General features: G+C 37.8%; 2 protein-coding genes across 2 annotated transcripts; both read right to left on the bottom strand.

The window, feature by feature from the left end:
• Positions 1-7628: 7628 nt before the first annotated feature.
• LOC121955845 (cysteine-rich venom protein TEL1-like) lies at positions 7629-12134 on the bottom strand. Its single transcript, XM_088089428.1, has 7 exons — positions 11727-12134; positions 11341-11471; positions 11004-11094; positions 9597-9739; positions 9301-9395; positions 8730-8817; positions 7629-7935 (listed from the first exon to the last, which is right to left on the bottom strand). Exons 1-7 carry the CDS (start codon positions 11821-11823, stop codon positions 7933-7935), a joined length of 648 nt encoding a protein of 215 aa, XP_087945554.1. The 5' UTR covers positions 11824-12134; the 3' UTR covers positions 7629-7932.
• A 3420-nt stretch (positions 12135-15554) lies between these two features.
• Positions 15555-20068, bottom strand: LOC121955624 (serotriflin-like). Its single transcript, XM_088089383.1, has 7 exons — positions 19575-20068; positions 19156-19277; positions 18820-18910; positions 17018-17160; positions 16753-16847; positions 16174-16256; positions 15555-15799 (listed from the first exon to the last, which is right to left on the bottom strand). Exons 1-7 carry the CDS (start codon positions 19657-19659, stop codon positions 15672-15674), a joined length of 747 nt encoding a protein of 248 aa, XP_087945509.1. The 5' UTR covers positions 19660-20068; the 3' UTR covers positions 15555-15671.
• Positions 20069-23143: the final 3075 nt, after the last annotated feature.

Genomic DNA, 23143 nt, shown 5'->3' with positions numbered 1-23143 from the left:
CCCCGTCTTCTGTGTAAATGTGAGACCTGGTAACGTCTGTGTCAGATTACTGTGGCAGCAGCGATAAGCAGATGTAAAGACCCGTGGGGCTTATTTATTATTACGGCAAAAAGTGGAGAAAAAAATAGCCAGAGCACTGAACTGAGAACAGTGCTCTGGAGAAAATAACGTGCTCTCATGCAATATTTGTCAGGGCGCCTCCCTTGTGTGATATTACACCAGGATGGATATACAGTTCATGCATTTTTCCCAGTCATCAGTTTTCAAGAATTTCCATAGAGAAATAATAAATATAAAGGTTGACAGTGAAGTTTTTATAAGACATAGAAGCCAAACTTTGAAAAGACAAACAAACAAACGAAAAAACAAAAACAGAAGTTGACTCAGAGAATAAATGAGAACACAATGAGTTCCTGAGCAGAAATATGTTTAACTCTGAGCACAATAAAATATGTGGTTGCCTTAAAGTTGCAGTATGTTGAGAAATGATCCTCTCCTGTAGGTGTGTAACAATATAACCAGGATCTTGCTTTGAAATTTAGCCTTCCGAAGTTTCCGTAGGAAGAAGATCCTTTTCTGTGCTTTTTTTAACCTGGGTGGTGATGTGTGATGACCAGTGATAGTTATTACAGTAGCTCAGAACAGACAAATCGAACTTTGGCTCTAGGTAAGCCCTGTGCTTTTAAATGTTGGCCACCATACTTCTCCTATATGATTTGCACATGGGAAAAAGTTTTAGCTCTGCAACCTCATTAGTGTTTCTGAAAGAATTTGATATGTGTGTTGATGTACCTTGCCTGTGTGTCATTGTGTATCAATCTGTATCCCCTCTCTAAATTTAAGTTTTTGTTGTGGGTCCCTGAATGCAGCACATGATGATGGATCAATCCGAGTTAGCTCCAAAAATAGGAAATCAAAATGTGGCGGCAAATGTTACAATTGTGACAGGCGGCGACAAATAAATGAATGTTTGGGAAACCCCTACAAATGCCACTAAATCCCACACACTGGACCTTTAATGCTAGTTACCTAAACATATGTATTCAAGTGCTACACTCACTTCTCATCTGTTCTGAATAAGTTAACAGGCAAAATGACGATATTTAAAAGAACTATTTCAATGTATGGCTCAGACTGTTTTGTATCAAATTTGGTAGCACAATCTGAAGGCTGATATTTCATCCAGGAAATGTTATTGGTTTATTCTCACAACAATGTGAACATGGCTTTAGTAACATTAGCTCGAGCCTTCTCTGCCGTGGCGCTCCCTGCTCATTGAGGTTCAGGCGCTTCCATCTGCACATTAGTGGGGCCACTACCTTCAGAAGTAACAGAGCCAGGAACTCTTTCATCCCATCTGCCATTGCACCTAATAACACACATACATCAGTGGCATGCTGGGAAGCAGGTGCCCACATGCATTTCTGCCAATGTTAGTCTTGACCCATCATGATAATTACATTTCAACTTATCAAGGTCAGTTGTCTGTTTACATGAGAATGTCATCAACATTTTTCTCTGGACTAAATAGTAGCGTTTAGCCTTTAAGTGTTTTTTTTACCCCCAGTACTTGAGACACATACCTAAAACAAATATGACGAGAAGCATTTTGCTGTGACTTATTTATTTCTTCATTTTTTTTCTTTTTTAAAATTTATTATATTTTAGTTTTTTTAGATTTTTTTTTACATTCAAACGCCAATGTCTGAATTTCTTAAAGAATTAACGCTTACTTGCTCTCTGAGAGATATACGTACAATATTTTTATCTGAAATCATTATTATATAAGTGGCATAAAATGCTCTTAAAATTACAATTATATCATTTATTGTAATTATTTTTGTGACAATATATCATCGACAAAGAGGAGTTGTTGTGACAGGCCTAGGTTAGTCTGCAGCGCAAGTTTGCTTAGTAATCTTTTTAGCGCTAAAGCTAGGTTGTGCTGCGTATGATTGTATACTTTTTGTGGCTGTATTGTCTTACCTAAAGTTAGTCTAATGGCACTTCTTGTATCTTCTATGATATTGCACGGTAGGGTATTTTAGCTATTTGCTGTGTTGTTTATCACTGTAATTCAGCCTCCATGGAATAACATAGTTAACCAAACAATGAAGCATTTTAACAAGTGTTGGAAAATTGATTGAAACATCAACTAATTCTGATTGAAGGAACCATTTTTACATGCATATTTTAAATACCAGAGGTAGAGAAGATAAATGTCCTCTGTTCTCTCTGTGATCTGTCAATAGTTTAAAGGTTTGAAGAACAAAACAAATTCAAACAATTCCTTGAGTACTAAAGTCTATTGATTTTATTTTCTTCACAGTTGTGGTTGTGTGTGAATGAATGTTTTGCACCACATTGTGTTTGGGACACACCCACACCCACTTTAACTGTTTCCTCCCCCGCTGCCTTGGGACCCCTCTCCCAATGTTTGTTTAATGTACATTTGCTTGAGGACTATTGAGTTAGACTAGCTATCACACAGGCAGTGGCTTAGAGAAAGAACAACACCGGTCTGCTGATGGCTGACGCGAACCAGGTCTGTTTTATTTAGCTGGGTGTGCTGGGAGAGCTCTGTCTTTGGCCACTGGTTGAACTCGTCGCCATCACGCTAGCTCATAAAACAATAACCACACTAACGGGCACTAGAGGAAGCACAGAGAAAAACCCCTTACTGTACAGCCGTCCATAGGCTATGAGCTTCTCAGGACAATCTAGGGAAGTATGTGGTTACTATAGAACCAGCTACCACATACTGATTAGAAAAAAAAGTGTTTGCCATGGCTACAATCGTCATTTCTTGAGGCCTTTATCGATGAAAATGATCTGTCAGTGCTTTGGCATGTGGCAGAGGAGATATGTTTTAAGTGGGCTCTGGTCTAATGGTGGTCTTGCGATGTTACAGTATTTGTGATGAAAGCTTAAAAGGGGGTCTGACGAGCCTGTTAGCAAGTTTTGTTGTGCTGCATCCCAAAGCAATCAATGAAAGGAAGGAAGCTGCACAACTGCAGTGCTCTGCTTTCATTAGAGGGAGGTCTGAATGTTTCTGTAGCACTCAGTGGGCAAAATCTCACTTCTCACAGGTGACACTTCAATACAGTGTGGAGTTTGAGACCTATAGCCCTGACTGGGGACCGTCATATGACTTAAAGATCACGGAGGGAAACATTTTAGTTAGGCATGGGACAATGTGAACCAATAATCCTAAAATTATTCTTAAAACTCTTAAAATGGCACCAAAACCATAGACAGTATAAAATAATGGAAATTGTCACTCACTGATTTGTAGACTGCTGCTTTGAAGCCTCGACTTTGGCATTTTGGCTTTAGTCATCTTGGTTTTTTGGAGCCATAAGTGACCATATTTTGGGGGGAGTGAGAGGCTGACTCACAGACTGTAGAAACGCCTTGTAGACAGCTTGTCACTCAAGCGGCCCGCCCTTAAATATGTGTGATTTTAAGCCTTAATAAAATGTATGCTAGTGAGTTGCATACAGTTGTCATGATTGTTGAAAGAAGCTATAGACACTAAAACCATTTTTTGTGCTAGGCTGTAAACATGATTATTTCTGCTGTAAAGTTGGGCATGTTGACATGGGTGTTTGTGGAGATTGACTAGCTTCTTGAGCCAGCTTCAAGTGGCCTTTCAAGAAACTGCGGTCTATGCCAAATCCATGTTGGCACTTGCCTAAAATATACTTAAATAACTTAATCTTACAAGAAAAAAATGTTTTATTGCATCACAGATAGGACACATCTTTTTTTAGTGAACATCCTTTTCAGTCAGATCAATCTTAAATAGCCTTTTTTCAACTACTTTTCAACGATTTAAAATGTTTAAAATGTCATCATATCTTTTGATACTGAATATCCCAATGCTTTGTCTTGCTTCATTATCTCATTCATCTTTAGAGGTTGGTGTGTGTGCAGTCTGCCTTTTTGACAGTTGGTTGCTCTGCAGTAATTTTGGGTGCTGCTCGACTGGATAGTCATGATTATCCCGATAAGGAAAGTTCATCACAATGAGCTTATTTTGCATGTTTTTGATTGTGATCCGCAATAAAATTGTGTATTGTCCCAACCCTAGTCTCAGACACTCAGGGATTCATAAAATACATTAAGAGGGGAGTGCTGATAATACAAACTTACCTGATATTAGGCACTCATAAGGTGCAAAAATCTTGATGTCAGGTAGGTATAAAGTAAAGATTGCTGACTGTGCTGTGCTGGCATAGGAAACTGGAATCATTTTTTTTTTAATCCAACCCTATCATCAGACTAGAACTTCCACATTTTATGCTGCAAAACCCTGGATTACATCCAATACCAATTTATTTTTAGAGGGCTTTTCAAAATAAAGATTCAAAGTACTTAAGAGAGAGAGACAAAGAAAGGATGCTTGTAATAAAGTCAGGACAATGAAGGGGACTGGAAAAATCAATTAAAACTGTTATATACTCACACCTCCCCAGACTTGACACCAAGTCTCAAAGCATTTTCATACTAAAACATGCATTTAGTTTTATAATGCATTACAACATTTTAACATTTTAAGGTTCCGTTAAGGTTTATTTCTTTTTCAATTTTAAATACAACGCACATTAACTAAAATGCTATTTTTTGTGACAGTGACAAGATCTATTGAGACCATGCTTTCCCTTACTCTACACTTGTGCCTGATGTGTTCACATCAGGTGAGACATGTGAATGAACTATGAGCACTTGATGGTTTGGACAATCACCAGTGATATGGAAACACTTTCTCGTCCTGGTATACCAGGCAAAAGCCTACCACAGAGCTCTGGAAGCATTTTAAAACAATTATAATTATTATTCTCAAAGGCTAGCTTCCCCAGTGTCAGGGAATATTTAATCTTGGTTTTATAGTCAGTTGAATGCAGTGAATTAAATACAGTTTGCCCCACTGAGCCACGAGATCTGTGGTTGGATTCAAATGGAGTGAGCCCTTCCTTTTTTTTCGGCATCCTGTTTCTAATCCAGAAGGACTGTGATGTGGCAAGATAATGGCTCAGACTAAATGAACTGTCTTCAGTCTGGACAGACTGATGTAACTGATCTCCAATGTCTTCCTGCTTATGAAAAAGTGTTTATGCCAACTTCCCTCTTTCCCTCCTTGTCCTTCTCTTTTCTTATTTTCACACTTTTATCTCCTTTATTTTTTTTATTTTTTAACCCTTTAATTAAAAGAAACAGCAAGAGCAATGCATCCTCTGTACTTGGTGACTTCCTCTGTCATCAGACATGCAGATAGCTTGCAGGAATTCTCCATGTCATGTTGCTGATTTATATAAAATCTACAACAATGCAGGACATGTGCATGGTCATTATTTTCGCCATATTACACAATCTACTCTTCTGGAAGACTAACTGACGCCAAAGTCATAAACATTTTCTGGCCCTGGGACCAACTGTTGAGGCTTGCTGCTGAAGTTGATAAGCCCCACAGGATGGCACGGGCGGACTTATCGGGCTTTGCCAAGCCAGAAGACCTCTGCTATCTCTGGGCGCACTAGCAGAGGAAAAACTCATCCCCTTATCTCCCCTCTGCTGGGGGAATAACACTCCTTCCAGCTCCCCTGTCTGCTCACTTCAGGTGGTGCCCTCATCTGTCTTTTTAGTTGACCTCATGGGGATTGCAGTGACGGAGCAGAGAGAAAAGGCTCATACTTTTGTATGACTCCTACACGCTGTGGTATGAAGAGCATGGCTCTTTTGGCGTGCAGACAAGATTACAGAAATTCAGCTCAAGTGTTTATTTTAAGTGAAAGTAGTTTGCCATCACATAAAAGGCTGCTAATTTCAACACAATAGCAGTGTGTGTGTGACAATGTGGCGATAGGAAATCTAATGTTGAAGTTGGAGCGGATACTTTAATGAGCCAAAATGAAAACAACGGCTCCTGTTAGTGCAGAGTGGAAATTCAGAACTGACTCATAACAGAAAGCAAAAAGAACCAAAAAAAAAAAACAACTCAGCAGATCCAGTCTGGATAAATTCCAATCAGTCGAGCCTGTAGATCCATCTGTGCTTCTCAATGTGGACTGCATGAGCCTAACTCATACAAACACGGCCTTATTTGAACCAGGCGCCTGCTGTGTAGCGAGAACATGTCTGGTTGACCCCTGAGGAGAGGCGCACTGTCTCAGCCTCAGATGTGGGTAAGTAGGAACATCTAAAAAAAAAGAAAAGAAAAAAAGACAACAATGTAAAAGCAAGACAAGACAGTTATAGCCTGAGTTGACTAAAGATGTCCTTCTAGTCATGGAAGGATTACTGTCACCAATAATGACAATATCTACCCAGCGGTGGCGCCCCCCAGGGCCACATGCGCACCACATTTTTTATGTTAGCGTGAAGGCAGTGGTGTCTTTTCACTGTAAAATCTGACAAGCTGATCTTACTTAAAATAATCTTGGAAACTGAAGGAAGCAAAGTAAAGGAAAGTAAATACACTATAAATCCTAATTTTTGTTTACTTTACATTGAAGTGTTAAGTTTACTTGAAATTTAGCTATATTAGTTATATATAAAAATACTTAAAAATGACAGGTGAAATGACCTTGTTCTTTGTAAATGTTAGTAGCATTAGTAAACCACATTAGTCTGACTTCATTTGATCATCACAAAGAGCATTTTGCTAGTGATGATGTAAGGAGATTTGGGATATTTGTTTTCTTAACATGTGGAAGAAAATACAAGTATCACTGACTAGTTTGCAACCAGCAGAATACAAATACATAGCACAATAAACTTGGTTTACTGAAGATACTAAAACGTAAAAGGATTGTTTTAATTAAACTTGCCTTTTTAAGTTGCAACAACTTCACAAAATTAAGTAAATATAACAAAATCAGTTTCTTAGATTTTTTTAAAAAGTAAAATCAACTTTTTTACAGTGTAGGCACTCTACGCTATCTGTTGGTACCAACCACACTGACAAAAATTGTCAGGATGGGGGCTAAATAATGCTCAAAATGCACAGAATAAAACTAGTAATATAGTGCAGAGTAAATATATTTTCTTGCTGAAATGTAGTATAGTGGAAAGTATAATGTAGTTAAATCGGGAAATATTGTATACAGAGTGAATGTACTTAGTTACATTCCACCATTTGGCATTAGTTAGATGCTCAACACTTGGCTGTTTTAAAGTCAAGTAGACATCTTATCTAACAGGAAATTACCTTTTCAGCTTCCTGTGGAAAGAATCCATGCAGCCTTATTCCACAGAAAGCCCTCCCAAAATTTACCTGACAAAGTTATCAGTTTGTAGCGAAATAATAAAAGGTCTTGGAACATTAATCAGTTAAATATTTGAAAGAGTTAACCATTACTAAGGAAGTCTGGATTCAATCTGAGCTCTTTTCAGCTTGGAAATATAGGATTTTGGAAAAAATAATCACATTTTGATGGTCATCTTTATTAGCACCAGCAAGCAGGTGTGGTCTTAAAAACTACTTCTTGGCTCAGCTGTAGGAAATCTATGTGGAATTAACTTTTCCTCTCCACTTCTGCCAATTCCACCCCATCAAATGTGTTCTCCTTCCCCTCCCCCTGTGAGTTTACACCTCACATACAGTCAGAGGATGCTTGCCCCTGCAGGCGGTGTTTGTCCAGAGAGGTGCTGTGCCAAACTAAATTTCCTTTCTAATCTCTGGTTTAATACTCCAGGCTATTTGATCTGTTCAGTAATCAGCAGAGGGTCACAAGCTTCAAAGATGCATATCATTTATTGAAACTGACTGATGGGGCAGAGCCCATGTCAACAGTGCTATTTTATGAATTAACACATGCAGGAGCCAGGACATTTAGTTGTCACAGAGTTGTGTCTCCAGCCCAACTTAGACTTCAGTGACTGACAGTCAGGGACCCAATCCTTGAAGCGGCAGGACTTGACTTCAGATTTTCACTTTACAGAGAAAAAGGAGAACAGATACATACATTAAAAACAAAACATAACCCAAGCAAGCTCACTAGTCAGTATCCTACATAAAGGATACACAGGATGCATTATTTCTTTTGTTGATACATTTAAATTATTTACTTTTGTCTGTGCTTAAAGAAACTGTGGGCTTCGCTCACTGAGGTTTAAGCTGCACTTTAATACAAAAAAGGATTTTTCACATTTGCTGATTTTAAACCATGTTCAAATGTGATGGCCAATCATAAAAATATACTCCTCTGTGTATGCTATTACTTTGTAGTTTTTCTAGTGGCCTTACTGCATGTGAATGGAAACAACTAATGTCAGTTACTGCTCATGATCTCTGGTTAAACTGTAAAACTATGCAACATTGATCAAATATGAATCAAGGTCAAGATTATGTCTACTGTCTCTAACATGGAGGGCCGGCTCAAAAACTTTCTGATTTTACAGCTAAGCAGTACCCTAAAATATGAAATATAAAATTTGAAAAAATCTGAGGTGAGAAATAGGTAAGGCAGTAATAGGATCTTGCGTCATATTTGATTGATTGCCTTGTCTGACAGGAAACTGCATCAAGTAACTGTAATGTAACCAGGAAAAGACAACACTTTTGGCAAAATCTTTGACAATCTCTAGTCTCATATTGCGATTTTGATGTATTGTAAATATATTTCCAAGCCCTATAACGCACTATAATATAGTAAAGTGTCACCCAAACTCAGCCGTTTTAATACACACAGATAAGAAAATTTAGTCCTCATATATTTGTCACGTACATTACGGCACAGTCCGCTGTCACAGGAGTTGCGACAGTCACCGCAGGTGCGTCCTGCTTTGTAGGGGCGGGCGTACTGATAGTTTCCACTGTAATGTAGGACAAAGCATCAAATATTAAACATAACAGCAAAGGTACACTGGATATCCATGCAAGCATGTCACAGATATGATCTGAGAAGGTGAAAAACTTTGAATAACTATTTAATGACTACTTGGTGAGAAGGACAAACTGGATGCAAATTGTTGTTGTACTTCCTCTTACTGCAGAGCATCCTCACAGTACTTTTTTTGTATCCACCTCTGTTTTCTAATGATGTTTTCAAAATTATTTCCGAAATGTATCAAAACACTGTTTTTAGAAAAAGAATCTATGTGATAAAGTGATACTTTCTGGGAAGCGTATTTCTTTTTCTTCTTTCTAAACTTCCCATTACACTTAATATCACATAATGGAACTTGATCTCAGATCCATATAACTCAACAGACTCAATGTTCATGTAAACATTCACCAAACGTGAGAAGATATGGCTTGAATTGATGTTGAAAAAGAGAAAGATGTTTCATACTCACGGTGGGCAGTATTGGCAGACGTAGTAGTACTTGTATTTAGAGTTGGGACAGTGGGCCATACCACAGCCAACCTTATTGGAGTTGTACCAGACAACCTGTGCAGAGAACAAGAGGTAAAACACAAAATTATCAGGAGTTTATGGCAGTAATGTACTGTATAATACTCTTCTATAGTCACTGTTTAGGTCACTGAGTCCCTTTTACCTCATATGGGTTATTAAATATTAGTGATGGCCCATTTGTATGGAAGTTAATCAGAATTAAGAAGTGCTGTCCAAACTGTGATATAATTGCACCTGTGTGTAGTGTCCGACCACTCCTCCATTGGTAGATCCCACTCCATAGCGCCAGTCCTTCACCTCGTTGTACCACTTCTGGATAGCAGTGCTCCAGGATTTCCGATTGCTGGACATGTACAGGTTCTCCCCACAGCCGCTAGCTACAGTTAGAGAGGAGGGGAGACTTTTATCTTAAGCTTGTTCTCAAAGATTATTTATGACATGGTCCAAAACGTGACTTTTACATTTATTGAATATTAGACATTTGCTAGGATACACATTTGTCCACCTCTGTTTTTACATTTGTTACAGAAAACTTTGTTTTTAATGTGAAAAGCCAAAATCATAAAATTCGTACAGCCCAAGTGATATATTGATGAGACAATTTTATCGGACGATATTGGCCCATTACAGATATATGGGTATTGGTTTATATGTTGTCCAATATGCATCATATGAAAAGTTTAATTTCAGTAGAACGTAATGTAGAGATAGATGCTTAGAGAAATTTAGAATGATAAAATTCCAAATGAAGTTTACTGTTTCAGTGCACTGATGTCATTTTTGACAATAAAGTTTATTGCACGGTTTGAAATTACCCCAGCCACCAGCCAAATGCTGGTAAAATATGCTAGTGACTGCTACATTTGCTTCACTCACTAGCCAAAAAAAACCAATTGTAATCTATTGATTCGCTGCTAGATTTCAATTTCCAATATTGTTAATTGTTAAACTGTAACAATATCCCACCTTCTTTATGTATATATTATCTATCTATTTATCCATCTTTCTGTCTATCTATCTGTCTGTCTGTCTGTCTGTCCGCATATTGGCATATCAGCATATCAGTATTGGCAGTGGTCCCAAAAATCCAGTTTCAGTCGGGCTCTTAAAATTACGCCTAGGTTTATAGAAACAAACAAGTGGGAAACAAAATAAACACTTTAAGTTAAAACTAAATGCTGAGAATTCCAACACAATTTTTCCATAGTGTAGATTACAATTCATTAACCAACAAACCCACATAACAATTCATAAGAAGAAAAAAAAAATCCTTGAAAAGTCATGGAATAATTTTGAAATTTTGTCTATGAAAATGTGTGGGAACCCTGTTAAATAATGTGGTAGTCTGCAGACACAGAGTCTTAAAGAACTGCTGGCTCTAAGTAATGTAATTTGTCTGGGTGGCAGATTAGCGTTTAATGTCACATGATGGTCTAAAATGCTGCTTCCAGTGATTTTACGCTCTTTAGATTAGATTAAAGTGCTTGAAACACATCATTAAACATGTTAAGTAACACAGTAGTTCTTGCCTATCTACATGCTTGATAAATGACAGTGTGGGTGTCTTTTTTGTGATATATATATAAACTTTATACATATATTTTTTTAAAAAGAGAGACAGGGGTGTTATAATGAACTTACATCTGATATTTCTGGAGCTGTCAGGGCTGTGACTCATGGTGCATTTGTTGGCCCATCTCTGAGCGTTGGCTGCAGCCTCGCTGCTCCAGCTCTGCAGGGAGCAGAGGACACGTGTAGACCACTACAGTGTAAACACTAGAAAATATCCGAATGCTGTGTGCTAGTCCTGAAAATAATGTAATCTTGGACTGATGTGCTGCACAAGGAGCATGTGTAATATCAATTCAAGCACTAATAGGCTACATCAATTAAGGATCCATGCTCAGAATAAAGACTGGTGAATCAAATTACACTTTTGAAATTAGGAAATTATTTTGTTGCATCATAAGGGTGTTACCATTTCCATCATGTTGCTGGCACTAGGCCGAACAGCTCTTCTTAAGGCGTTGTGCTTGTTCACAATCTCATTCTGCTCAGATCGGCTTACAGACAATTGTTTAGCAGGTTGTTCCTCTTCCGAAGACGAGTCTAAATAAACACAGTTAAAACCAAAAAACAACATATTGTGAATTGCAGATGTGTATGAATTTATTACATTAAATAATTAATAATAATAATAATAATAATAATAATAATAATAATAACAACAACAACAAAACACTCACCCTTAAGGTATGGTTTTCAGAGAGAAATGAGAAATAATGGTTAATTTACTGCACATAACAAGCAAAAATAAGGAAATGCACATTCAGTGGGTAATTTAGGAAGCACAATAAATTTAACTTACAAACCAATCAAAAAAAAATGCATCGGTGCTGGGAACCTGCAAAGCAGCAAAGATGCCCAGGACGCTCAGGAAGGTAAAAGTGTACAAAGCCATGGTTATGTCCAGGACTGTTAACCTCTGAGGGCCACAGGTGTCGCTTATATACACAGGGCCAGGCAGACACGTGACAGTTAAAAACACAGACCCGAGGGCATCCTTTTGACAACCTGTGAGATATCCGAGATGATGTATGGAAAACTTCAGGTTTGTTTACCTTGTGCATGCATTCCTCATGATAACTGTGATAAAGGGACATGTATGTTTGTTGCTCTCATGTGGACAGGTTATGAGAAGAGGGTGCACAAAATTGAAGGGAACATCTAAATCAATCCTTTACAAATTAAAAGGGGAAAGTAACATTTGGAACATTAATAACATTAAAAACCTTTCTCCCTCTCTTGTCACTGACAGTTTATATAGATTTTTTAAAGTGGATTAGGCTTGTATGTTTTCAAATCTTCGTTGTTTGTTTTACATATTACATGTACATCAAGTGATGACATACCTCACTTTAATAACTTTAATAGCCTGGATGACTATTTAAACGTAATCAATACAGATGCTGTACACAAATACCCTCAGAGACCCACAAATGGTGAATGCTGGCATTGCACACTTATTCTATACTCTTGTTTCTATTTATATATTCTTATTTATATACAATCTTCTGTTTTCTAACACAGTCTTACAATTGTTTTTGTCGTGGTTGTTGCACTACAGGTTAGTCAAACACATTTTGTTCCTCCACATACAATACAACACTGATGGATGACAGTAACATCTCTCTTATCTCTTTATTGTACATTGTCCAATTTGTTTTTCACATAAAGCTTAAAATGTTGAATTGAATCTTAAACTGATTAATTTACAAAGCAAAAAACAATGGTTTAATTTAGATTGATGAACAATTTAGGGCCTTTTCACACCTTACAATCCGAACCATGGGCCACATTTTTGTTGCATTGTATACACATCATTCTGTTCATTTTGATTGATATATTTTACATTGTAATCAAGCAATATCACTTAAAGGGATACTTTGATGATTTTCAAACATCCCTCCATCTAACCAGTGCCTAGATGTCTCTCCCTCCATCAGCAGGAGCTTTTCTTGGTTTAGTGCGGTGCAGTGCATTCTGGTCATTGCAGATTTTTCCCCTTTTGAGCAAAATAGAATATCACAATTCTTTTTCTCTGTTTTCTCTGGTCATGTAGCACCAACTGCAAAAGTATTTGGTCTTCTTTATGGCATAGATGGCCTATTTTTAGTGAAGGCCCTCTTTATATTGGTGAAATACTTCTTCAAGAACTAGACATAACATACCTTAATCCAATCATAATCACCTACATGTGCTGCATCTCCCTGTGCTTTACCTTGATTGGTTTGTAGACAACTTTACTGCTAATTTCTGGAAACTCTTAGACCCCCAAAATTAAAATTTCAGTGTCAATGTGCCTGAAGTTTTGCTGCTCCATCTGTGTTCAGAGTGCACTCTGCACTCCAAGAGATGCAATGCATAACTTAATAGTCAACCCTCAAAAATAGAAAATCTATTCGTGGCGCCAGATGTTTTTATCGTGGTGGGCCACCACAAATATAAAAATATATTAGAAAACCTGTGAAAATGCATATATGCAAAGCTGCTCAGGCTTATGTAAACATACTGCGTACATCAAGTGATGAAATACCTCACTGAAGTGGTCAGAAGAACCTGTTTGACTACTTGACCTTAATCCCCCAGACATAGCTAAAGGTTCTTCCCCCAGGCTATTAACTTCCTGAAGCCCCCAAGCTTAGAGCCATGCACCTTGTTTGGTGTCATGCTTTTCACCTGTTTTGCATCTTGTTTGTACTCTTGCACTTAATTTGTTGTCTAAATGTTGCATCATCACTATCAAGTATGTCTTGTATGCAAAGCACAAAGGCAACACTAGATAAAATTATTCATGCTTTCATCATGTTGTCAGGACATATGCAAAAAAACCCAAAGAAGTTCACATTATAGAGCTCAAAACCATATAACTTTACTGTTCTTTAATATAGAACAATTAGAAAAAAATTAAAGTAGAGCTATTCACATTAACATGTTAATCATGATGCAGTTCTGTAATTAATGTGTAACTTTTTTTTAAATTACGTTAAATGCCGGCCAACATTCCCGTCTTTAAGGGGCTGTACTGGGCTGAGTTTTAAAGCTACTGTTATGATATCAGTCATATAATCATATGAAACTAGAGGACCAAAGGAATCCAGTGGTACCAACCATGTTGTGTGAGCTTGTCAATAAGGAGGGTAGTGGCAAAGTCAGGCTAAATTTTGGCGATGGAAAAATGGCATGGCCATACAACAGGGGTCCCATATACTCTAACCTGAAGATATCTGAGTGAAAGTGGGTTCTATGGGTACCCATGAGTCTCCCCTTTACAGACATGTCCACTGAATTAAAAACATGCTATTAAAAATGTGATTCATTGGGATAACTTGTTGAAATGCTGTGATTAATCACGATTTTAACAACCCTAATTACAACTGTAAACTTTAGACTTTATAGCACTATGTTCATTTTGATAGCTCGCAGTTTAAGATTTACAGTTTTCAGTTTGTTGGTGACATCACAGAGTGGACAGGACTCTTGTTTTAGTTTGAACTTCCTCTGTAAAATTTTGTTTAAGCTTCATACATACACATTTATTTCCTTAAATCTTTGGAAAAAATTGTGCCGGTTACGGCATGAAACTGTTGAAGCCAAGGGACTTACAAGTTTGGTATACTGTAAGTTTCAATGTGACGGGAGTACCAAGCAACTGAGCCACAGACTCTGTTTACTGAGACCAAAAATATTTGGATGGAGCAGACATTTCTCGTCTAGTTCCCATAGCATGCCTGCCTACTTGCACCTTAATCCGTAATACATATAGTGTAAACTAACACCCTCAGGGGGTCAGCTTATGCTGATATTGCACAACTTACACTTCAGCTAGCACCACTTAACTGTTGCTGTGCCTCTTTTTTTCTCATGAGCCCAGCTCCAGGCCCTGTTTCTTCTTCTTTAACACATCCACGTGTAATATTCTATATTCATATGTTGTTAATCTGTTGTTTTTTTTTATAACACGGTAGTAACAAGAACAATAGTACATTTATATTATACTTTAGTGTTTAGATATATTTATTTTATGTTAGTACTTATGTTTAAATTTTATTGATATATTCCACACTTTCCTACTTCTTTTAAGACTTTAGAATGGGAGCATCTGTAACTAAAGGCAATTTCCCCTCAGGGATCAATAAAGTATTTCTGATTCTGATTCTGATTTTCCTCCTTTCTCTTTCAGTCTAGCCTCAGCTATATGCACTGCAGCCTCCTCTTTACTGTTGCTTTTTTGCTTCTTATTGCCCCAGAAGCATAGCTTCGTTTTTTTTTCTCCTGAAAATATGGACAGTGTGTATTTAATTCCCTTCAATTCACTTCTAAAGGCTAATTCTGAAACAAGCTGGAGACTGGCGGGTGGGCACAATGTTTCCACAGCATTCGTGTTGGGTCAGGTCGGCATTACTAACAGTAATCAGCGAAAGAGTGCCGTCATCCGTGAGCTCCCACCAGACAGGGTTGATGTACTGTGCTGTAAACTGTAGAGTAGCTAAATTGACCTATAGACCCTATATATATATATAAATAAATGATTAACTGTATATATAATAATCATATATGTGATGTATATTGATAAATTGTCTGAAACCCGTTTTGAGTTGGTCCTCTACAGAAAGTAAATTTCATTTCTAATCGTTGGTTTTTATACTCCAAGCTATGAGACCTTTTCATTAATCAGTAAAGATACACAAGTTAAAGTATCTTTTATTGAAAGTGACTGATGAGTCAGAGCACGTGCAGACGTGGCATTTAAATGATCTGAGAGGTGCACTTGCAGGAGGCGGGACACCAAGAGGCAACATCGCCATTTTTGCAGCCCCACTGCTGCTTCAGCTGAGCACAGTTACTGTACTGATCAGTGTAGGGACAGGGGTTGGCTGCAATAGAAAGAGAAAAAGGAGAATGGATGCCTAAATTAAACAAACAAACAAACAAATACAAAAAAACATTACCCAATAGAGCTCACTAGTCAGATTGGAGTCTGACAACTTTTTCTCGAAGATTTATCTAACTGGTTGGGGTCAAAGAAAGTTTTCCTGTCTTGTTTCTTTACATTTAGGTCCAGGAAAAAGATAAAAGCAAAACTGGAGTTAATCAGTAAGTTGGATGATCTCCTTATTATCTCAAACAAAATCTATTTATACTAAGATATAACTCTCACTCAACCTCCTATCCTATACCTGTCTCCTATCTTATTTACAAAAAAATGCATGAGAAGATTTAATTTCACAGTGTTGTATTTGCCACTTACTGCACAGTTTGTTGTCACAGGCGCTGGGACAGTCACCGCAGGTTGGTCCTGCTTGATAAGGACGAGCGTACTGGTAGTTTCCACTGTAATGCCGGTCAAAGTATCAAATATTAAACGTACTGTAACAGCAGTAGACATTGCCCAAACATGGTTTATGATCTGAAAAGGCGAAGCACTTTGAATAACTATTTAATGACTGCTCAGTGAAATGGCAAATTAGATGGAAATTGCATTTTTACTTCTCTTTACTGCAGAGCATCATAACTGTACTTTTTTTGCATCCGCTTTAGTATTCTAATGATGTTTTCAACATTTGTACTTAGAGTAGGCCATTGTGGTCAAAAATGTATAAAAAACAATTTAATCAGAAAAGGAAAATTTGTGGAAAAACATATATCTTTGGAAGCATATTTCCATTTTCTTACTTAACACAAGAATACATACAAGGTTGCATAATGGAACTTGATCTCAGATCCATTCAGCTCAGTGGGTATGTATGTAAATATTTACTCAAAGAGAAAATATGAGAAAATGTGCCACTATTCTTTGTTGAAAAGGAGAAAAATATTTTGTACTTACGGTGGGCAGTATTGGCAGACGTAGAAGTACTTGTATTGAGAGTTGGGGCAGTAGGCCATACCACAGCCAACCTTGTTGGACCTGTACCAAACAACCTATGCAGACAACAGGAGATAAAACTCAAACTCATCAGGAGCTCATGGACATTCATTAAGTGTTTTTCTAGTCACTGTTTAGGTCACTGAGTCCCTTTTACCTTGTATGGGTTATTAAATATTAGTGATGGCCCATTTGTATGGAAGTTAATCAGAATGAAGAAGTGCACCTGTGTGTAGTGTCCGACCACTTGTCCATCGGTAGATCCCACTCCGTAGCGCCAGTTCTTCACTTCGTCATACCAGTCCTGGATAGCGTTGCTCCAGGTGTCTTTCCAGCTGGACATGTACAGGTTCTCCCCACAGCCGCTAGCTACAGTTATAGAGAAGTGGGATACTTTCATCCTCTTAAAACCCTTTATGAATGAGTGATCAAATCATGTTCACACCTAAAAGAAAATTCTCTGTCCTCTGCACACTTTCTTTGTGAAAGTCAGGAGGTTAAGCAGAGTAGAAATATAATACATGTACATATACTGAAATTCCATATATGAAATATATGCACATATGAAGTAAAATTATATAGGTACATGTGTGCAGAAACTATAATGAAACCTATTAAAATTTGGAACACCAAATGTCTGGGCCATACACATAGGCTCTGTATGCATAATACAGTTATTGCCATCTCTGTCACATAAATATCTATACATGTCTTTGTATAAGTTACACATCTATATACTATGAAAAATACATGGTATGCAAATATTGCAGATGTTCCTGACAGTTAGTTACATACTCTTTCTCGTGTCCCAACCAGGACTTGAATCTTACCTTCTGAGCTATCTGTGATTTTAATCGGCAAATAAAACATTTTTCTAAATAATTAGGATAAATGTTTATATTTTATAATTCTAAAAGATAGACATATGTTAAAAATTAATATTAAAAACATATATGGACATATGTATTTTTTGTATGTATGTTGTTTTTATAAACTTGTATCCATGAATTAAATAAACAACCTCAACATAAATGGCAGCAACATACAATACTATATAAAAATGAATCATATAAATGCTTTAAATATATGTACATATAATATATACTTACATTGTAGACACCTATATGGTATGTACAAATATATAAACCCCAAAGCCCATTGTTATATGTTGATAAAATATATGTAAATATAAAAAATAGACATGCATGTCAAAATTAGTAAAAAAAAAAAAAACAATGAAAAACTTTTGTATATATGTTATTTTTGTAAACTTGCATGTATTAATTATATATATAGTTAACATATATGGTAAAAACATTTAATATCATATAGAAATTCCTTATATGTTATTATATTTAAATATGTATACATACAACTATCCATTATTATTTATTAATGTTGTAAACTTATATCTTCATATATCCAGATGATGTATGAAAGTGATAACAATATATCGCTTTTTAGATTACATGTATGGCAACATTTCTTGTATTTTTGAAAGCATTATCTCATATGATGTTGTTCTCATTAATAGATCTAAACAGTTATTTAATGGCATATTTGGATGCTACCATTCCCCATTTGCCGGTTTGATCATCATCACAAGACCCATACATCATATATTTACTTGCATCTGATTAGAACCAGAGACATTAATAAAAGCACACAATGAACTGCCACATGAAACTAGTCTATGAAACCATTCATGACATTTTAATTACACTGCACATTTATTTACTGCAAGCACTAATGTTTCTGCCATTGAATACTGGACACAGTCCTTTTAAGAGCTGTTAATTCTAAGTAATGTAATTTGTCTTGGTGGCAATTTAGCATTTAATGTCACATGATGATGATCTAAAATGCTGTTTCCTGTGATTTTATGCTCTTGATTAGATTAAAATGCCTGAAACAAACTCGTTAAGTAACACAGTAGTCCCCACTTATCTAAAGTGACAGTGTGGCTGTCTGTTTTTGTGAAGTAGTTCATTTTGTTTTGTTTTTAAAGAGGTGTTAAAATGAGCTTACTGCTGATCTTTCTGGAGCTGTCAGGGCTGTGCGTCATGGAGCAGGTGTTGGCCCATCTCTGAGCGTTGGCTGCAGCCTCGTTGCTCCAGCTCTGTGGGGAGCAGAGGACACATGTAGACCACTACAGTGTATACACCAGAAAATCTGCAAGTGCTGTGTGCTTGACTGTAAAATTATTTTAGCTTTTACTGATGTGCTGCAGGGGACCATGTGGGGTTTCAAACCAGGCACTAATAGGCTAGATCAAGTGAGAATCCATGCTCAGATTAAAAATCACTGAATCACATTATGCTTTTGAATTTCTGAAATAATTTAATTGCATAATCAGGATGTTACCATTTCCAGCATGTTGCTGGCAGTAGGTTGAACACCTCTTCTTAGGGCATTGTGCTTGTTCACAATCTCGATCTGGTCAGATCCGCTTACGAATTGAGATGGTTGCTCCTCTGAAGGTGGTCCTCCTATGTCGACATAAACACAATTAGAACCAAAACACTACATTTTGTGAATTGTCAATGTTTATGAATATATAAGATTTAATAATAATTAAGTAGTTAAATTACATAATTATTAATAATTATACCATTACAATTACCACTTACCCTTCAGGTATAATTTTCAGAGAGGAAAGAGAAATAATGGTTAGTTTATAGCAAATTAGAATAAAAAGTAAAGAAATGACATTTAGAGAAAAATATTTTTTTCAGATAACAAAACAAGAAATATAACTCAAATATAGTTCCAATTCATTTCACTTACCAGCCGGGAACCAGTGGCAGGAACCTGAAGAGCGGCAAAGACGCCCAAGGTGCACAGGAGAGTAAGAGTGTATGCAGCCATGGTTATCTCCAGGACTGGGTGCCACAGGTGTCACTTATATATGCAGGGCCATGCAAACATGTGATAAATACCCACAGTATCTTGAGGGCATCCTTTTGACAGCATAGCACCTGTGAAACGTCCTTGATAATGTATGGAAAGCCACAGTTCTGTGTTTACGTTGTACGTGTTCTTCATAATAACTGCTGAAGACGCAAGGTTATGAGAAGAGAGCGTGCAATATCAAAAGGAACATGGTATCTAAATCAAACCTTGATAACTAAAGGGTCAAACTAACTTTGGGAGCATTGATAAGATTTACAAAACCCCTTTCCCTCTCTTGTCCTTGACAGCTTGAGATCTTTTTGATTGGACAGGCATGTATGTTTTCACATCTAACGTGCTGCTGTGTATTCTATATGGTGTATCATTTCTTTTGTTTTTCTTTTTTTCTAACTTACTGTATAATGTGTACATCAAGTGATGACATACCTCACTTTAATAACTTTAATAACCTGTCTGACCATTGAAGCAATATTACATGACAGGTTGTGCTTTAACATAATTTGAGCATGATAGTGATGCTGTTGCCACTGAAGTGCTCAAAGGACGTTAAAGCACACCCTCAAGTGTAATACTGCGATTATACAACTATTACCAACAAAATTAAAATGTATTATCAAAATGTATTCATGTTTTGGGGCAATTGGCTCCCAAATTGTTTTTCATGAATAATTTCCTTCATGCCTGGTGCTGGACTGAATAGTTTTTAGTTTTTTTTTAATTTTGCTATTTTATGTTCCAAAACACTATTGTCAGTTTTTGTCCGTATTTATCTGTCTGTTCAAAACATGATGGTTTTGGAGCACCTGGTTGCCCAGTGGATAGAGCGGGCGCCCCATGTATGGAGGCTCTGTCCTCCTTGCAGCAGCCGTGGGTTTAATTCCCGCCTCGGCCCTTTGCTGCATATCATCCCCTCTCTCTCTCACCCTTTCATGCTTAACCATGGTGGTTTATGTTGGTTTTGTCATCTTTGTGTTATTTCATAGTTTGCACCATTATCAAGTTGGCTGTTTCTTTTCATGATTTCCGCTGTAATTCGCTAATGCTGTGAAGATTTTTTGATATTGTGTTATCAACACCTTATGATAGTGCCCTGAAATGATCCGTGTCACCTGACTGATGAACATTTTCACATTTCTGGAATTTTAGCAAGTGTGCTAAAGTGCTAAGGAAGTGGCAGAGTAATATTTTAAGTGATGAGAAAGGTGTACTGTCATGTAGATTTAAGCACGTTCCAAACGTCTTGTTGACCGATTAGATTGCTTAGGCAGAACTACTTGTTGTATAATTAATCTTAATCCTTACAGATACTGTACACAGATATCTTTAGGGACCCACAAACAGGTACTGCTGCTATTGCACATTACACTTAACACTTTATTCAATATTTTCATACATATTATTATATTTTCCTCATTTATATTTATGCTTTTCTATTTTTTAATACAGTCCTGTAATACATTTTCCCTGCTTTTTGCACTGCATGCCTGTACCTTGTTTTGTGTCTTGTTTGCTCTCTTACACCTTAGTGGCAACCTATGGGATAGAAACATGATGCCAACACAAAGTGCCAAAAACTGTAGCTCTTCAAATGGCCACTTAAGGCTAGCTCCAGAGGCAAGTAAACTCCTAGAGACATAATTTTAAAAAGCCCAACTTAACAGCAGAAATGAACATATTTACAGCCTTTTAGGAAAAAAATATGACCCACTCCTCCACAGCTTTACCCTTTTATCCAAATATGGTCACTTCTACCCCCAAAGAACCAAGATGGCGACAGCTGAAATGCTGTATTCGAGGCTTCAAAATGGCACTCCATAAACCAATGGTTGACATCATGGCTATGTTCATTGTCTTATACAGTCTATTCTTGCAACATACGTGCATCATTCATTCTTTTTGTTTTGCACCAGGGACCAGGAAAAACACAGTCTCATTCATCCAAGTACTGTACAACACTGATGAATGACAATAATGTCTCTCAAGTCTCAGTAAGAACCCAAGATGCTTAAACTCCTTTACTTTGGGCGGTAACTCACTCCCAGCCTATATGTGACAATCCACCTTTTTCTGACAGAGAAGCATGGCCTCACACTTGGAGGTACTAACTTTTATCCCAGCCACTTCATACTTGGCTGCAAAAAGCCATAATGTGTGCCAGATGTCACAGTCTCAGAAGCCTGTAGAGCTCATCATCTGCAAAAAGCAGAGATGCAATTCTAAGGTTTTCAAATTGAACACTCGTACTCTTACTGTGGCCCCCTTCTTGAGCCAGGTCTGGCAGGGGAACTGGCCAGCAAGTGCCTGGTGGCCAGGCCTAAAACCATTGGCCTGGGTTGGGCACAGCATGGAAGAACAACGTGGAGTTGCTGTCTTGTGGGCTCAACACGTGCAGGGATAGGCATTTGGGTGGGTGTCTTGTAAGCCAGGAACCTAGGGCCAAGGGCAGGAACCTAGGAGTGCTGACCTCTGGCATCTAAAACTGGCTCCAGGGATTTTGATTTGGGGCATCATCTCTGGCGGTGAAGTAACCAGAGCAGGCGTGCAAGGTGGAGCAGCACCAGCTAGATATACAGTAACTGGGCTCATCTCTTAGCACAATGCTGGCTCTGGAAACAACAGCCTGGAGAGAGGCTGTACTCACATCTATTCCTGAGTTGTCCTGGTTGACGGGCAGGTGTGGGGATACTTACAAGCCCTGGCTAAGTGTCACTGAGAGGAGGACTCTGACTGTTGTTTGAGCTTATGTGCCAGAGAGCAGTTCAGAGTACCTGACCTTCTCTGGGTGGTGTCCTGGAAAGAGTGCTGAACAGGGAATTTATATTTCTGATGGGGGACTTTAATATTCATGTGGGCAACAATGGAGAAACCTGAAGAGGGGTCACTGGGAGGAAACGGCCTGCCTGATCTGAATCCGAGTAGTGCTATGTTATCGGACTTCTGTGCTAGTCAAGGATTGTCCATAGCGGACATCACGTTCAAGTTTGGGGTGGTTCATAAGTGTACTTGATACCAGAACATCTTAGGTGATGGATAGGCCTATCATCAGACATGTGGCTGTATGTCTTGGACACTCGGGTGAAGAGAAGAGCAGAGCTGTCAACCATCAGGTGGCAGTGGAGGCTGCAGATCAGACCTAATAAACCCAAATGGGTAAGGTGGATGAACTGGGAACATCTAGCTGAGGCCACTGTTCGCAAGATCAACTTCCACTTCTGGAAGAATTTCTTTGTGCATCCCAGGGGAGGTTGGAGACATGGCATCCAAGCAGGGCATGTTCAAACCCTCCATTTTTGAAAACCTGTTCAAAACCTCCATTGTGGAAACAGGTGCTAGAAGCTGTAGTTGGAAGGTCCTCTGTACCTGTTGTGCAAGTACCAAGCCCTTTGTTTCTTGATGTGCATATTGCTGATGACCTCAGCTGCTCTTGCCACCACACCTC

Source organism: Plectropomus leopardus, chromosome 16, assembly GCF_026936395.1.
Source record: "Plectropomus leopardus strain MGB_pleo_1.0 chromosome 16, ASM2693639v1, whole genome shotgun sequence".
Lineage (NCBI taxonomy): Eukaryota > Metazoa > Chordata > Actinopteri > Perciformes > Serranidae > Plectropomus > Plectropomus leopardus.
The sequence above is the reverse complement of the archived record's forward strand: the minus strand, read 5'-3'. Positions and strand labels throughout refer to the sequence as shown.